At 46.8% G+C, this 18,458-nt stretch overlaps 1 protein-coding gene across 3 annotated transcripts in view; it reads left to right on the top strand.

Annotated features, from left to right (window-relative positions):
• Window positions 1–194: 194 nt before the first annotated feature.
• Dock4 (dedicator of cytokinesis 4) overlaps window positions 195–18,458 on the top strand; it is a 389,986-nt gene continuing 371,722 nt past the window's right edge. For all 3 annotated transcript variants that reach the window (XM_041658121.1, XM_041658122.1, XM_041658120.1), the window contains exon 1: window positions 195–558. In XM_041658121.1, coding sequence (XP_041514055.1) covers window positions 522–558 — 37 coding nt within the window. In that variant the 5' untranslated portion in view covers window positions 195–521. The remainder of the gene's footprint in view (window positions 559–18,458) is intronic.

Genomic DNA, 18,458 nt, shown 5'->3' with positions numbered 1-18,458 from the left:
CGACCCACTGGGTGATTTCCTACATGCCTATGCAGTGCCGTCTCATTCTTGACCAATAAGATGAGGCAAGCTTAACTGGTTGCCCCGCCCCCTGACTGCTGGAGCCTCGCCCCCTTACTGCTCCGCGAAACGAAGAACTACAACTCCCGGCATGCTTCGCCGGCGGTGGGGAGGCAGCGCTGGTTGAGGCGCTGACGGGCGGGGGTGCGCCCGCGAGTGCCCCGGCGTGTTCGCTTAGTTCAGTGAATCAGAACAATGACTGCGCCGCCGGGTCCCCGGGAGCGCGTCGCAGGGCTGTGAGCAGCCGCGGCCAGCAGAGCGGCGGGCGGCGCAGCCTCGGCCGTGTAGTGTCAGTGCCTGCTCGGGAGCCCCGAGCGCAGCCCCTGCCCAGAGCCGCAGCCCGCGCGATCCTCCGCGTCCAGCGCCGCAGCTGCTCTTCGGGAGCTGCTCTGCATTGTTGTGAGCCACTGGAGGGGCGCGGGGACTGCCTAGCCCGGAGCCCCTCAGCGCCCTTTAGAGCCATGTGGATACCTACGGAGCACGAAAAATACGGCGTGGGTGAGTGCTCGCGGGCGAACTTTTACCACGCTCCTGTCCTTGTCCCCACGCAGCTCGCTCGCACCGCGCCAGGCTGCAAATGCCGGGTCTTGGCATAGCGCGGCGGGTCCCGGGCTTGGCAGCACCGGCCTCCGGGCGAGGGGTGCTCGCTGGGGTCTCGCTCCCCACCGCACACGCAGCGCGCCTCGAACCCGGTCCCAGAATGTTGGGACAGCAGCCCGGGCTCCGCTGGCGGAGTTTGGAGCGGCCGCGGGGCGTGTTGCGTGTCAAGTTGGACGGGGAGGCCAGCAGGGTTTGTCTTCGTCCAGCCCATGCTGGCCCACAGCGGCAGAGAGGCGTCAGTGGGCTGCAAGGATTTTCTGAGGGAGACCGTGATCCCGCAGCGAGAACACTCCCAAACAGTAGGGAGGCGCGAAGTCCCCGCGGCTGGGGTCTGCATTCCCGGAGTGCGGAATGTGGCTCCCGCAGCCCCTGTGACAGACCGAGCTGGGACGCAGCCTCCTTCCTCCCTTGCCTCCCTGGTGTCTGGGGTGTGTGTGTGCTGCGGCCGGGATTTGGTAAATTTCAACATCTGTGCTGCTGCGCTCTTTGGTCCTTGGAGGGGAACCGAGATTTCGGCAGCGTTTTTACTTCAGGACACCTTCTCCACCAGGGGATGAGCGCAGTGGGGGGTCGTGAAGGCCGACTGGAAAGTGATGAGAGAGAGGAGGGTCAGAAAGCCTGGCTCTTGGATGCTGGGAGGCAGCTTTTAGGAGGGGGCTACCCTGGCACTGATTTGGGAGAAAAAGGAACCGGATAGCGTTCGCTGTTCTGTGCAAAGGTGAACAACAAAGGACATTAATGTTGACTGATGAATACAGGAGGCTCCCTTCCCTTTCCTCCTCCCATTTCGGAAGGATTACAGTTCCCGTTTTTTTGTTGTTTCCTTTCAGCTGGGTCCCCCCCCCTTGACAGTCACTCCTTTAAGGGTTGAGACTGTTAAGAAACAAGGCTCACTGACAAGCCCGAAGCGGCCAAATGCAATTATAATCTCCCGGAAGGTCTAACAGAAAGAAAGCATTATGGATTTTACGACAATCTTCATTTCCTTTAATGCCCAGTCCTGCCGATTGGCGTTCTTGTTTTTATTGTGGATGAACCTAGTGATTTATATGATATGGATATGTGTTTACGTTCCGAATTTATTCTCCTGTAATTTCATAAAACCTGGGAAATCTTTTAAGGGAGTCCCAATCACGATTAGATTTCCACCACCCCCTCCCCGCCCCCAATTCGCCTTGGGATGGGACTCGTCTATTGAAGGGACTCTATGATTAAACAAAGTCATATTTTACATGAGCTTCGGTTCTGCGATGTGACTGGTTATCAAGACAATAGTTTGTCGTGTACCCACCTTTGAGAAGGGTTTCCAGCTTCTAACTGTAATGGGAGCCCTTGCCAAAGGGCTCTCCAGAGAGGTGTAGATAGTTGTCGTTTTCTCTCCTTTCTTTCCTCCTTTTGGGGATCAGTTAAGCCTTACAAGGTGGAAGGCCGGTCCTTGTCTGAGCTAATAAGGAAGTAGAGGGTATTGCCTTCCAACCAGTCTTGACACCTGGTGCAGGAAGCTCAGACTCATCCAGGCAACTGTTCCCCTTCAGGCTTGGAGTCGACCCCAGAGGCTTTCTTGCAAGTGTTAAATTATACAGATTATGGATGACATTTATTTTTCTAGATTTCCTTATGTGCCAGGTCGCAGCTGGGGTGCAGATATCGATCAGTTTTTCTCTTCGCCTTTCTTTACAAGCTGTGGGCAGAGGCTTAAAAACCACTCTGGGATTTCCTGGAATGGCAACCGGATATGATCAGTCAAGTGTTTGGGGCTTTCTGCAGACTTGGGAAGCAGAGTAGGGGAAGGGAGAGAAGAGGGCGCGCATGTTTGGGAAAGGAAGGTGGTGAGAGCACAAAGTGAGTTTCTGCCCCGAGTTATTGTTGAGGTTCTCATTTATGCAACGTCGCATATTCAAAACTCTTCATCATCTTTTATTATTAAGTTTTGAGCATTTGGCTTGTGGAATGCGTCGTTGTTTTTGAGAACCCATCTGTTAGGTGGTGTGTGTTCAAAATTTTGCTAGGATACTTCCGTGTGCGCTTCTATTTCTCAGCATGGTGAACAGCATCGGGAGCTGCTTAGATTACAAAGCCCTTAAACATTTTTTAGAATCCGAGTTTTGGTTTTCTGTTATTACAGAGAATATATACTATATTTGGCTCATAGCAGGTATAGAAGTAAGTCAATTTCCTTATTCCTATACCCAAAGTTTCAGTATAGTGTGTATTTTTGCAATGATACCTCTTAAGTATGGTCATTTATACAAATGTTTGTATGACTTTTAGTTAAATAACAAGTAGTATAATGGATAAAATACTTAAATTTTATACTTGCAACATGTGTCGGGTAGACATTCAAGCCTGGCACATAGGAATTATTTTAATATTGAATTGATGAGTAAGCATAGAACAATCTACGCTTACTCTCTGGAAGTATACTAGTGAGGCTTTAGTCTTCAGGGTTAAAGAACACTGCCTTCAAAAAATCTACTAGTAGCCGAGCTTGGTGGTATAGAACTGCTTGTATTGCTACTTAGGAAACTCAAGTTTAATGCCTGCCTGTACACAGAGCAAACTACAGGCTAGCATGATCAAGCAAGCAAGACCGTGTATAAATACATACACACGTGTGTGCGTGCATGCATAAATGACTGAGTGGATTAGCACTTCCCTAGCAAGCATGAAGCTATAGATTCAACCCCAGTATTGCCGAGTGAGAAGGTCAAGGTGGAGGATGAGGCTCAGTGGTCCAGCACGAGAGCGAGGGTATGATGGATGATAGGCACATGTGTCTTAGGTCGAACTCATTAGCTCCTGCTCTCATCTATATGCTGCCGTCCACTGTTACTGGAGGTGCGTAATCTAACCCTTTGGAGTCCTGGTCTCTGGGGTAAGTGCTACCCAAGGTCTTTACCAGTACTACTTCTGCAGAGTTCTTCCAACCAAATGTGTCCTTTGTTATAAAACATCATCTAGGGGTAGCAGCGCTTACTAGAGAGGGGCTTTTGTTGTGGCGTGTCCCACACAGCTTTAAACTAAAACCAGAAGTTAGCGTGTGCCTCGTGGAAGGCTGCCAGGATCCAGGTGGTTGCTGCTCTCTTTCTCACTCCGTTTGATTCTGTTTCTCTGGGATGAGCTCCATGGGCGGTGACTCCAGTGTTCTCGATCACCCCCTTCTGCATGGCCCCCCAGACCGCTCTGTGTCTCTCGCGTGCCCTCTTCTGCTCCGTGCTTCACACAGCGCTGGGCATTGCCTAGAAGGGAAGTTAAAACCACTGCTTGTGCTTATGTGTTCACCGTTGGTGCACAGCAGTCTCAGGAGAGCCGGCGGATCTGCTGAGCCTTCGGTTCCTCCCTCTCAATTGAGGTAGACCGTTTACCTTTGTGAGCCTGGTTAAGTTAGCCAGAGAATATGGACTACCGAACAAAACAAAAACATAAAAGAAAGGAAAAAAAGCCCCAGTGAGCCTGACGAAAACCAATACCCAAGCAAGCTACTCAGAAGGTCCTGAACATCATCTTAAAAATAAAGGCTTAAAACCCTGATTTCATTGACCCTCACAGATACTCTACCTCCGTCTTTCTCTGGAAGTGCTTTAGAACACGACGGAGCAGGAATCATGTTCTCTGTTAACGTGTCTTCAGATTCAGAGGAAGAGGCTTCTCTTTCTTGTTTAGAATCTTTAGCCTCCTTGCCTTCGGAAGGGCTCTTTGATGGTGGCCTGTGAGGGAGTTAGGAGGGTGTGCGCCTTTCCTCTTGGCTTTTGTCGGTTTCATTGCCGTTTCTTAAGATGTTTCCTATGTGTGCTACTGTATTGTCGATAGATAATACACGGAGCTGAGTAGTTTGGGATTGTTGGGCGCTTTGAGCCTGGCGCAGGCTCTATACTGCAAGTGGGAAGAGAAGAATAATTAGAAGGGCCGTACCAGCGATGGAGCTGATGTTCTTGATCTAGCCTCCTGCAGCAACGGCCAGTAAAAAATGGTTTCCTTCTTTGGGTCATTGTCCTCTGTGATGATTCTTTCATGAGGTCCCCATGGTAACAGAGATGCTGCCCTTCCCTTCCAGTCTTGATTCACTTGAGAAGCTATTGCAGTAGCACCATAAAGATTACAAGATTTCAAGAAACACAGAGGTTTCCTGTTTTGAGCTGTGTTCATTACCATTAACACTCTCAGAGTGGTCGCTGACAGTGCATGTCCAGGTTTTCTCCATGCTGACTTTATGTTGTGAGCACGTATATCAGAACAAACATTTAACTAAAATAAAAAAAAAATGCTGGTAAAAAGCCTATGAATGCAACATTTTATATTTAAAAAAAAGATTGAAAATGTTTTATGTGAGCCTGCCCTTTGAAGCAGAGCAATAATTTACCCTTCAGAGACAAGGAAACCATATCATTTATTCTAGCTGAAAAGCTTTTAATCTTGCACTATCATACTAATAGAAAGAACGAATTTCCTGCCCTGTTGTATACTAAGAGCCCTCAAGAACCACTTCACACACACAAGGGAAACCACATTGGCCCACGTTGCACGTTATCTAGTCTTTTTTTCATTCAAGCTGGTCATTAAATTGACTCAATGACTTATTAATGGCGCCCAACTCATAGTTTGAAAAATGCTACGTGTATGAGACTGATCGTATTAGAACTAAGACCTTCCTGTCAAGTTCTTTATATGGTGTTTCATGGAGTTTTTATATTTTTTCTTTTCTCATTTATGTGTGTGTGTGTGCATGTATGTGTTTGCATATTTTCTTTGTGTGTTAACATGCTCAGCTGGAAGCCCAAGAATGATGTCAGGAGTATTTCACTTTCTCCTACATTCAATTTCTGTTGAATCCTCCTAACCAACTCCTCTTCATTAAGGATGATTTCTTCTCCAACGTATATATGAATGTGTGTGTGTGTGTGTGTGTGTGTGTGTGTGTAGCTGACTGAGCCCAATTAGTGTTACCCTTACTTGCCATGTAGATTGGCCATTAGAATTAGAGTCTCATCCCTAAAACAAACAAACAAACGTCCTCACAATGACTGGTTCTTCCTCTTCCAGCAGCCATTGACTGCAGTTCTTCATTTAGGGTTGTGACCTTCTTAAATTGCCTTCTGTGTGGGCTGATATGGTCTTCACAGATTTTTTAAAATTAATTTTTAAAATTTGTTTTACATACCAACCATAGTTTCCCCTTCCTCCTCTCCCCCCCATTCCCTCCTTCCACCTCTTTGCACCTCTCCCCATCTGCTCCTCAGAAAGGGTAAGGACTCTCATGAGAGTCAACAAAGCATGGCATATCAACTTAAGTCAGGACTAACCTCCTCCTCAGTGCATCAAGGCTGAACTAGACATCCCAACATAGAGAATAAGCTCCAGAAGGCCAGTTCATGCACCAGAGATAGATCCTGCTCTTGCCACCAGGGGCTCCAGAAACAGACCAAGTGACACAACTGTCACCCACATGCAGAGGGCCTAGTTGGTCTCATGCAGGCTCCCTAGCTGTCGGTCCAGAATCTGTGAACTCCCATGCGTTGTCTCTGTGGGTTTCCCCGTCATGATCTTGACTCCATCCCTTGCTGATATCATCTCTCCTTCCTCTCATCAACCGGACTCCAGGAGCTCCAGCCAGTGTGGCTGTGACTTCATTTGCAGATCTTTTGTAGGCAGCCTTACTGTTAAGAGTTCATACAAGCAATATCCCACGATAGTCCGGAAGACAGTATCACATTCCAGCTGTCCCAGCCCTCTGGCTCTTAAATGCTTTTTGAGCCCTTTTATGCATTAGGTGTGGGGTTGTGTTAAAGACATTCCATTTGAGACTGAGGACTCGCAGTCACTTGGACTCCCTTTTCTGACCTGTTGTGAATCTCCCTAACAGTCTCCATCTGCTTTGGAAAGAAGTGTCATTGGTGAGGCGTGAGAACTGGACGTAGCTATGGATGAAGGGACACATATTTAGAATGCAGTTGGAAACAATATTGCTTTAGTAATGTGGTAATAATAGGTTCTCTTATAGGGCCTATGATCCCTCTAACCAGGTTTACAGTGTCATGCCCGAGTTCCCTCCAACCAACAGGCCTTAGGTCCAATTAGATCTCTTACTTGCTCCAGAAATACCACTGCCACCATGGCACCACTGAGGATGTCTTTCCCGTGGTTCTCAGGGGTTGGTTCTAGCTCTCTTTGCAGCTTGCATAAACCCCTTCTAAACACCGTCAGAGCTGACCGTCAGGGGGAGGCTTCCAGGTCAGGATTTTCCCAGGTTCTTTGACTGTTGCAAGAGGCTCTTATTTCCATGCCCTGGCAGGCAACCAAGATCCATGGCAATAACCTGTATTATTTCGAGGGTCTTTTGTGTGCCTTTCTGCTGGGGTCTTCATGCAGTAGTTCTTAAAGTGTGGGGCTCGTCCTGCATTCTCTTGGCAGTGCTCTCCTCTCCCTGCGTAGGAGGTTCATACAGCGCCCATCTCCTGACTGTGGTTGGTGTGCTGGTTAACGTATGAAGTAGACACAGAGTAGAGTCACCAGGGAGTAGGGACCCTCAGCTGAGAAACTGCCTCTGTTTGATTGACCTGCGAGCTCCTTTGGGAGCTCATATGTGTGTGTGTGTGTGTGCGTGTGTGTGTGTGTGTGTGTGTATGTATGTATGTATATAGCTTATAAAGAGTGGCATAAAAGTGAGGGAAGAGTTGCTCCTGTAGCTGGTGCGTCGTAAGGACCTGGACCAGTTAGCAGTTCTCAGCTTGGCATAGCGTGGATGGAGCAGTGAGGTGGCACAGCCCTTAACCCAGGATGGACATTCCAGGGGCTGAGGAGGGCCAGGGATTCATAGGAAGACTCTGTCTTAAAAAAAAAAAATAAACAATTAGATCAAGAAACCAATCATCCAGTCAACCAACAAAATGTGGATGGAATCTGGGAGCTAGTTAGGAAATAAAAGCAATAGGGCTTCATAATTGGACATGAGGAGTTGGAGAAATGCTTAGGATGTTGTCCTGGTGAGCTGGGGATAGCTTAGCAAAAATGTTACAGATGGGTAGTTTAACAATAAAAATTGATTTCCCACTTTGCTGGAGACTGGAACTCCAAAGAACAAGATGCTAACCCACTCGGTTTTTGCTTGCAAATGGCTACTTGTGATGTGTCCTCACAGAGTTGGCCAAAGCAAGCTCTCTCTCTCTTTCCACTGTGAAGGTTCAACCGAAGGACCGTGTTAGCACTCCAAGGCCTCATCTTTGCATACATATCCTCGCCTTCAGGATTAGCATCTCTGTATGTTATCTTGAGGATTACACTTATACAGCCCATGTCAGACATCCTGGTTCCTGCTTGGGCACCCTGATGAGTAACTGTCTACTAGTCAGTGAATGAGACTTTTTTGCCTAGCTGGAGCAAGCTCGTAGTGTCGCTGTAACAGTTCTGCTCGGCCACTCTGGGTTTGAGAGACCTGCAAAGTACCCTTGTGGCCTTGCTGGGCACCAGGCACACACATGGCCCACAGACATACGTGCAGGCAGAACTAAAGAAAAATAATTACAAATAGTGAAATGTGGAGAAAAGCAGGGAAGCCAAGCAATTGGTGCTGCTGGCCTTTCTTCCACTTACGAAGCGGGGTGGTTTCCGAGAGTCAAGTGACTTGGAGGTTTACAGGAGGACCCAGTCAGTGCTTCTGCGAACCCAGCTCTGTGGTGGAATAGACATAGTCAACTCAGAGGGTATCTTTTTTTTTGTCTGTGGCATCCGAGGTTCTTCTCTTTCCACCCCAGTTTTTGACTTCTGAGATAGGACCCCTTTCAGGAAGAACTGGGATAAGAAAGAAGGTGGATGGGGTGGGACTGGGATGGGGGTGGGTAGAAAGTAGCCTGCAGAAGGAGTAGGATAGGAAGATGGGCAAGGGTGGGGAGTGGTGGGAGGGTAGAACAAAGCACTCTGCAGTTCGTGCTACCTGGTCTTTGAAAGGTAACTGTGGTCTTCTTGAGAAAAGTGATTGTATAGGTGCCCTTAAAACGCTACAGTAACCAAGTCTACTTTGGTCCTTTTTTGGCGTCTGTTGGTGATGGGGAAGAAAGCGTCAGAGTAGAAGTGGTACCACACAGTGGTACCGCTATGTGGTGACTTGTAAGAAGGAACTTTGCATTGGAGCTCTGCACATCAGTCGGCCCTTGAGCAAACACCTGAGAGTCGGATGCACCGTGCCTTTATTTTTAGCACTGTCCTTAGTTAGCAAGTTTAAGACTCAGGTTACATTGGCTGGTGCTGATCACGCTTGCGTCCTGAAGCTTGAAGAAGCAAACCCACTAAATCTGGAAACAGGTATCGGACCCAATGGAGCAGATTATCTGGCTTTTCCTCAGCTGGAGAGGGAGAGCAGAGATCATGACATTTCCCCAGAGCTTTTGAAGACTTCCTATGCATGCGTGTTTGCTCCTTTCGAGGGGTTCAGGCTCCCACGAATATGCAGAGAGAAAAAGTGGCAGGGAGAGTAGCTGGCAAGAGCCCTTCAGGATATGGAATTTTAACACTTATCTGTATGAATGTGACAACTGTCTCCCCCAAAGTTGTGAAACACTTTTTTGTAAACCAAGCAGTTTATCGTTCATTTTTTATTTAGTTATCAACCAGACATTGCCCTAAAAATGTCTACCAGAAACCTGGCAGAGAGATAGTGATTTAGTTCCATGTCTTCATTTCTTTCAAATGAAAGAATCTTACCTATCATTGGCAGCAAAAAGCAGACAGGTTTGGGAGCATGGGCATGCCTGTATGGGCAGCAGATAAAAGTAGCCTGGACCAAACAATGCTCTCCACCTGGGCAGGAGGCATCTGTTCTTCATTTTCCTGAGACAGCCAGAATTAGTGGAGGGGTTTGTGAGCCTCCTTGGCTTAGGGATTAGGTGGGCTCTTGAAGATGTAGTGAAACTTAAAACCGGAGAAAACAGCTCTGTCAAGATGCGGAAGAGATGGCTGGAGTTTCCTGCAGAGATCTGCCTGAAAAATATTGAGAACATTGTGAGGAAAATGTCTACAAAACTGCATATTTAGGGCTTCTATCAGTGCTGTATGGAAAGTGATGGAGAATACAACATATGCATGTTTTTGCTCTTAAATCAACAGGGATTTGTGTGTATATGTTCATATATATATCATACTGGTTATCGTAAGTTTAAAAAGATGAAAATATTAAGGAAAAGAATTTGGATGCTAGTATTGTGATAACCAACAGCTACAAATGACATAGCTTTAAAGGAACTTCCTACTTTTTAATAATGTCCAAAATTAACGTGAATTTCCTTTGTAATCCGAAAACCATTATGCAAACCCTTTAATGAACGAAGTGCTAGTTCATGGCCAGGATTTCCTCTCAGGGTTAGAGGCTAGAAAGTGACTTTCCCGGTTGTGCCAGGCTAATACGTGGATAGCTGCTGCCCTGCTCATTTCCCAGTAGCTCCAGTGAAGCTTTCTACCAGATGAGATAAAAATGCTAGCCTCTGCTTGGAGTGTTTGCTAAGAAGCCAGATGTTGGGGGCCCCACTCTCGCTGCATTGCTCCATAACTGTCCTGGGAGACTGTGGGCCCTGGGTAATTGATGTACAAGAGAAGCTTTTTAGCATAGAGTCAACAATTTGGAGAGGTTTCACTTAGCATTTATAGGAAAGAATTGCTTATGCATGATATTACTGACTCAATGTGTTCCCTCCAAATTCATGTGTTGAAGCCCTAACTCCCAGTAAGGCTATATTTGGAGAAAGGCAGTAATTTAGATTCAGGGAAGTCCTAAGGGTGGGATTCGAGCCTCAAGAGAGCTCTCTAGGTCTCTGCATCCTCAGGAAGCATCTCTAGAGCACACACATAAAGTGGCGGTGGCATCATACAAACCATGAAGATGCTCTCACCAGGAGCCAGCCGCGCTGGGCCTTGCCGGAGACGTCCTTCCTCTAGAACCGGAAGCATGAGTACCACCAAGCCTGTGCTTTTCTGCTAGGGCAGCTGAAACAAAGACAGAAAAGAGGATGAGATTAGACGTCATGGGGCTGAGACCAAAAAGCAGAAGCAACATTCTTGGCCTTTGTATAATCCATGCAGACCTTTCCAGGTCCTGAAACCCTATTCTCCAACTCTGCCCCAGGGATTGACTTACTGGAGTAGGCTCTCTGAAGATGCTCAACTCCCACTGACTCTGCTCTTATAGTATTTGAATAATGTTAGCTTTATGTTTATTTGCAGTTCAGCAGAGTTGGTCACAGTCTTGAGTTGTTACATCACTTCGGGGCCCCCTCATAGCACAACAGAAAACAGTCTTCCGATGTTTCTCCTCTCATGCTACCTACTAAACAACGGGGACAACAGGCTTAACCACCCAGGCTGGCATTAAGACAGGTAGACAAAGTTTCCCAGTAAAGAATTTGGGCTGGGGGCATCATCTCAGGTTCACCTTGTGTTGGAAAACCTGGCTGTAGAGTGCAGCACCCTGCCAAGAGCAGTATTTGGGGATTTTTTTTTTCTTTTCCATTTTGCTATCCTTTAGTGTGTGTTCCTGAGTGGAGTTAATATAACCTTCTATGGGTTCTTGCTGCTTTGTTTTACTCCCAGTGACAAGTATGCAGATGAATTTTGTGATACACTAGTAAAGGAAAAGTGGTCATTGGTGGTGTCATATACCTCCTGTTCATGGAGCATTCACAGCTTGATGGGTATCCTCAGAGGTGTAGCACTGGATCCCTGGGCAAGCAGAGGACCTAGAATTGTGTAATTTCTGCAGCATCTCCTCAAAGTGGCTGTTGTCTGCATTTATATTTCACTTACCAGAGCAGTCATACAGGAACACAGAGAAGTCAGGATAAAGATTAAGGTGGATCCTTCCAACTTTAAAATGAAAACCAGAACTGCGCATGGTGATGCTATTCACGTTTGTTTCTGAGGAAATGCTCAGGAGGGAGTGTCTCATCCCCTGGACAACTCTGAACTTGGGCGAGAGATGGGGGCTCTTCTTTGAAAGTGTTCCCTTGGGCATGAGTCACCCGCCACTGGGATTGTCCAGTGTAAACACCTGAGAGGGATAGTCTTTAAATAGCTGGGAATCTTTTTCCTCTTCCTTGGGGGTGGGGGTGACTTCCACCCTTCCCCTTCCCCCACATTCCTGTCACCTGACCTGTCTTGGACAATGGTTTGTCTTTTTTTATGTGTGGTTTCTTCCTAACTGCCAGCAGAGGAGGAAAACAGGATTTAACAGGTTCTCCTTCAAGAGATTTCTGAGCTGCAGATGAATCCTCTAGTGCATGTTTAAATTACAGAAAACTAGGTCTGGGCAGGCAGAGACAAAACAAGCAAACAAACAAACAAACTTAATATGAAAATTTAAAGCAGCTAGGCCTGTTGGTTGGTACCACGCATGCATTCCAGCCCTGCAGCAAGTCATTTGCTCAATGGGATGCGGTTGGGAAGGGCTGATGTTTAGGAAAGCAGATGAGCCCAAAATAAGAGTCCTCTCTTGCTCACAAGACGTGGGCCTAGAATCTGGAGACGCAGCCCCAGCGCTTTGGGGTTCTCTGTGCGGTGGTGAAGGAGTGGTTAGTGTACTTTACTTTTTTGGGGGTGCTCTGTGCAGTGGTGAAGGAGTGGTTAGCATACTTTACTTTTTACACGCGGCTCCGGCAGTGGTGACAGCAGCGTTCTGTGACATCAGTCTCCAGCTTATATTTCTGCTCTCTCGTTAGACTTTGGTAGTCTAGGTCATCGTGTTCTGTGTAGTGCTATGTCCACAGTGGTGCTGGACGGGCCTCTACAGGATCAGCAAATGGACGTGGGCACGGGTGGGGGGGCTTAGGAAAATAAGAACCGGGGACATGTTTGGAGCAGTCAGGATGAACCCTGGAGTAAGGACCAAACCTTCAGTGACTCAGGATAACTGTAAAGAGCAGAGGGAAAAGGGAAGGAGGGTCACATGATGGTGACCGGATGAGGCTCAGTGCCCTCGCACCCCTGGGACTTCTCACTCTGCTCTATGCCTACCCACGGAGCCTCATCCTGTGTGGCCAAGGAGCTGATCAGCTAGAGAGACACCCGCCCCTTTTAGCTTAATTACTGCTGTAGCCTCCTAATTTGTCTCCTTCGCACACTTACAGCTGTCTAGTTCCTGCTTTCCTGGAAGCCACCTGACTTTTTAAAAAGCTGATTTGTTGACATGGGTCATTGTGGTAGGGACTTCGGTGTTCCCTTCCCAATGAGGATTGAGATTCCCAAGTCTTTCATGACTATAGGTCTCTTCCTAAATTGGTCCTGTTCTGTCCGCTGTTGAGTTCTTCTTCCTTCTGTCCCCATCCCTCCTAGAGACTTAATGCCTGCTTCTCAGAGAAACAGCCTTGCCCAGGGATTCAAGACCTCTGCATTTACTGGACCTTTGCTTTGGCCAACCATCTCTTTCAAGTATTTACCTGGCAAATGGAATTGCAACGTCTCTTTAAGACATTTCCTGTGCTGTCCTGTCTGCTCTACACCTGCATCCTGGAACAGCTTTTGCCAGGCCCTTGGTTTTCTGTCTTTGAGGCTTGTGAAGCCCCGAGGCTAGAGAGGGTGGGGGTGCTGTTTGGCTCTGATCTCTTCAGGGCAAGCAGAGAACTAACCCATGACATATATACTGCGTGTTGATTGGAAGAATGAATTGGTTCTATGGATGGAGAGGAAGAGAGCTTTCCACTCAGGGTGTCGTGGTTATTCGCTGTGGCGAGGACTGACGGCTCAGGGCAGCATGCCCTCTGCCTTGAAGTGCTGCTTGGTCCTGAGGAAGACAGGTGCCTGTCAGAGAGGCACATGAGATCCGGCCCACGAATCTCTTCCTTTTGTGTCCACGTAAATTTACTGTATGCAACAAATCCAGATAGAGTATAAAGACAAGGCTTCTGGGGGGGCTAGAGAGATGGCTCAGAGGTTAAGAGCATTGCCTGCTCTTCCAAAGGTCCTGAGTTCAATTCCCGGCAACCACATGGTGGCTCTGTAATGAGGTCTGGTGCCCTCTTCTGACCTGCAGACATACACACAGACAGAATATTGTATACATAACAAATAAATAAAAAAAAATATTAAAAAAAAAAAGACAAGGCTTCTGGGGCCACTTCACTCAGAAACTTGTTGCTAACCACCGACCTTCAGAGACAGGGCTCGATTATAACTTCATTTACTGTTGGTATCTCTATTCTAAGCATAGTCTGTGTAGTGCAAGTTGTCATTTTTTTTGGTTAATGAACAATAAAAGTGTAAAAAGGTTTTAGTTGAGTCTACATATACGAGTTTTTAGTAGACTATTTACAAATAAAGTCTTGACAGAAATCCTTTGACAGCTGGCCTCCATTTAGACACTCTGAGATGCTCCCCCACATCTGGCTCTCACATGCTCTGGCCAGCATGTCTCTGTAACTCACATGATCTCGTGCAGGCCCTAAATCTGTGACATTCTTCACGCTCCCTGTAAGCTGAGGGTATTTTCCTAAGCTTCTTCTTAGGAGTATCCGAGGATTACTGTCTTCACTAAAACAGAAAGAGACAATTCTTACCAAATATGATGATATTGGCTGGTCATCAATGAGAAGAAGGTTTTCACTCTGTGGAAAGACCAAAGCAAACTACAGAAATATATGGCATGCCAGAACAAACAAGAAAATAAGCTAAAACAGGAGCAAAGCCATCACAATTACAGCTTCCAGGTTTTAAGTTTTCTAACAGGACAGCTGCAGTCAGTGAGTGGACATCTATTCTCGCCTGGTCTGCCACACACTACAGATGCCATATAGGCTGTACTTGGCACGTGATGGCTGAATTTGAGGACAGACAGCATTGGGGACACCTCTTAGGTGTATGGAATAGTATGACATTGGCTTACATGAATCCGGTCACTATTGTTAGTGAATATTCCGTCAGTGGGAAAGTGTGAATTTTCTAGGAGCAAATGACATTTTGTGGGTTTATGTTTTAAGATTCTATACAGGAATTTATCCAGACAATAAGACAAAGTTTCCTGTGGAAATCCAAGATTGAAAACCACTGACTTTGTCAGAACACTTTGAAACAGTACTGGATTATTACAGATAAAAATCTTAAATTCCATCCTGGTAAGCTTTGAAATAACCCAGTTTCTCCCACTGAACTGATCTAAGGAGGTAATAGAGAAATCTTTTGGGCTGGAGAGGGGTGCGTTGTCATGGAACATCTGTCTTTCCCCAGAACACATAGCATGCGGCGTAGTTGGCACCTTTTGTGTCTGGAAAACCTCCATGTGGTCCTCTCTTACTATATGGTTCCCATTTGCAGAGGCTGATGGGAGTTTATCCTATGACAGGAAGAGCCTGGGGTTCTAATTTTGGTTCTTTTGTAATAATGGTGTAAACTCAGGCAGAGCATTTATCTTCTTAGGGCCTGAGCCAGAAAATGAGAGAGTTGCACAAGGTGATTTCTGTGTTCCCCTCAGATTCTAGGGGCAGACCGACGAGGTGTCAGTGGAATGTCTGGAGTAGTCTATCCCCCAAGGGTTTGTGTTCAGGGATGGGAGGCACCGTGGGTGGGTGAGCTATTTATCACGTGGCTGGTGCCAGTCTCCCCTACCTGATTATTGCTACATTTGTCCCTATGGTGCTGCCTTGACCTCTGAGGCCACCACAGAGAGTCTGGGTCAGTGAATTTAGGGCCCAATATGTACTGTATAGACTCCATTTCTCCCCCAATTCTTCCTCTTTCCCAGTAAGGCATTGCCGGCATAGCCCATTTCCTCAGGCAAGAAATTGTAGATTCTGGCTTTGAGACGTTTGTAGCAAGTGTTGGTTAATGGGGTCAGTTTGGAAATAATTTAGTTTCTTTTTTTCTGAAATATTTTATTATTGGAGAAGGGCCAAGGAATGAAACATATTAGTGAACTGTCAAGAAACAAGGAGCCAGGGTAGATCTCATTCCGCATCTAAATGACAGCGCTCACCAGCCATGCTGTGCAAGGTTGGTCAGATTTTACTGACTGGGTGGTTTTCCTCCTCTATACTCCTCTAATTAGAAAAAATTAGGACTATTAATCATTGTGACACAAAGGAAAATGTCACCCTGGCATGACATTCTTATTTTCCACCTGAGAAATGGTAGCTTCCAAGAGGAAAATTATTCTCTGTTTTCGCCTCTCCCTTGTCGTTTCCTTCCTGGCGATGGTTCTCCGGAGTGGATCAGACAAAGGCTTGCAGAGCCAGGGAGCGGGGAGGAGGCAGAAGCACAGGAGGGAAGCATGCCTTCATTTTCATTCCACAGCAATAGCTGGGAAGATAACACGTGGGGAGGGCAGAGCCAAGACGCCGAGGAAGTGGAGCTACTGCACAAAGACTTTGGAATGGTTTGTATGGAGACAGTTGGGTATGGGCACCTCGGGATGACAGACGGTGAATTTTCAGCCCTCCCCAGATTGAATCAAAAAGAAAAATAAACTGTTTAAAGCAATGGACCAGGGTTTTCTTGTGAGGGTTATAATTTTCTGACGATAGAAACCATCACGGTTGGAACACAGGAATTATTTTGTTATTGAATTTGTTACTTCTTACTGCTTTGGCATACTTAGAATGGATCTGGACCGTTTCACAGTTTAAGAAGAATTAGAAGAAAAATATAATTGACAACTATTAGTCTGTGTCATGGTTAGCTTTTGAAAATAATTCTTTTTCTCCAGGTGTCGTTATTAAACACCTTTTAAAGAACGAGGAACAAAAACAAGTTTGTGTGCAGCAATGCTTAGGGAGTATCCTCTTTCGCTTTAATAAGCCCTGGAGTATTTGCTGGGTGGCTTTAGTTTAGTAAATAAACAACCTCTTCTAATATATCACTGCAGTGCTGCTGCCCTCACCAGAGAGATCTCTTCGTGTTCGGAACAGAAGCTGGTGTGCATGCACAGGTGTGCGTGTGCGTGTGCAGTATCTCCAAGAAGGAAAATTACTGTGGCATGTCTAGTGAACGTACCTTCAAACGCTACCCTTTTTCTTAGACGTCTCATTAAGCACAATGAGAAGACTTCAGAGCCTTCAGGTCAATATATTTCATAACAATATGAACTACCCTTGGCGGTGACTTGTTTGCTAATAGTAGCGAGCAGTTACTGGGACTTGCTCTGAGTGTCCTACCAAGGCTCTAAGTGCATCTTTTATCAACACCCGTGAGAGCTGCATGGTGTGTTCACTTACTCCACTTCTCATTTACTGGGGAACAACTGAGGCCCAGGAATTTTTGCCCACTCTCTCCACCGTTGCCAGCGTAATGACTTGTAAAATTGAGATTGTGGTTGAGTCCTAAGTCCAGCGCCTCGAACACTATTATGGTGTCTTCAGGTCACATTTTTATGGCTCCTTTGTTTTGTTTTGATCCATTGGTGGTTGTGCAGAGATTGAGAGTGTCCTGTAAAGTAAAATGAAGTGTTTGACAGAATTCCTGTTGCACGTTGCAGCAGCGTAACCTCTTCTGAGACGGTCTAAGCACACAGGCCTGCGGCAGTGTCAGCTTGCTGCTCAGATGGCTGGGAAGCCCGAGCTTCTGAAGTCCCTGGGCCGAGGTAAACCATTGAGAACCTAGTGGTGTCCCAGCCTGGCACCCAGGCAGGGCTCATTAGAAAGGAGTTCGGGCTGAGGCTCAGAGAGCAGAATGTGCTGCTCCCCAGAGACTGGGCCTTGAGCCACCTGTCCTCAATGCGTAGCTTGCAAGGTCCCTGCGCTACGGCCAGGGACAACAAATGTCTTTCCATCTTAAAATAGGCCATTATTTGTCAGGTGATCTGCCCAAGACTGGGTTCCTATGAGGAAAGGTAGCTTCGGGCTGCATTTTAATATGGGCGGGAGCTGATGAAAACAGAGTCCAGAGAAGTGGAGGAAAACCTGCCTTGTCCTTTAGGGGTGGACCTGCCACTATACAAAGGACAGCTAACAGTTGTGCTGTTATGGGCAGACTAAGTCTTTTATTTCAAGTGACCTTTGTCCTAGATGGCTTACTGTTGGTGACACACGTTCTGACTTTTCTTGTGGAGCTGTCAGGCCTGCTAGACAAACTATGAGTTGAAGGCTTACCCCCTCACTGTCCCTATGTATAGGGCGCTAAAACTGTTGCTTTGTGTGGGGTGTTTTACAGTTTGGAATGCCTTCTCCCTCGTCCTGTCGGAGCCTGTCCACCTAGGAGGGAGGTGGAATGAGCCGCTCTTTTTTCAGGGATGACCGTTTAGGTACAGAAGATGAACTGACTGCTGGGGTGTAAAGAAGATGGGCCGGGCCCGGAGAGCCCAGCCCTGCCGTCTGAGCACTGTCTGTTAGGAGAATTTTTCTCCTTCCTCACCCTTGTTTTCTTTATTGAAAGAGTTCTTTCTGATACAGTGGGTTCTCATTATGCTTTTTGCCTCCTCTGACTCCTAGATTTTTCCCAGTTCCCCCCTCACCAGGTTCTGTGCCATTTCTTCCCCCCTCTTTAAAAACAAAAACTCCAAGAAACACCCCCATGCCCACAATACCCCTACCCCACAAAATACAATATCAAAAACCGTAATATACAAGCAAAAGAACAATAAAACGAAAAATTCCCAACAAAGCAATATGAGACAAAAAACTACACCAATACCACCGAATCAATTGTGTGTTGGCCATCTTCTGGCGCTGGGACCTATCTTGAAGTATGGCTGATATACCCAGTGAGACGCCGTTGGAGAAGACTTGCTTTTCCTTTGCAAGTGGGTGCCAATTATAGATAGCACTGTGGTTAGGGGTGGGAGTCCAAGCCTACTGTTCTCTCTCTTAGTGCTGGGACTCTGTCTGGCTTGAACCCAT

This window comes from Microtus oregoni, unplaced genomic scaffold (assembly GCF_018167655.1).
Source record: "Microtus oregoni isolate MIOR12 unplaced genomic scaffold, Mior012 000009F_ref0000495, whole genome shotgun sequence".
In the NCBI taxonomy this organism is placed as follows: Eukaryota; Metazoa; Chordata; class Mammalia; order Rodentia; family Cricetidae; genus Microtus; species Microtus oregoni.
The sequence above is the reverse complement of the archived record's forward strand: the minus strand, read 5'-3'. Positions and strand labels throughout refer to the sequence as shown.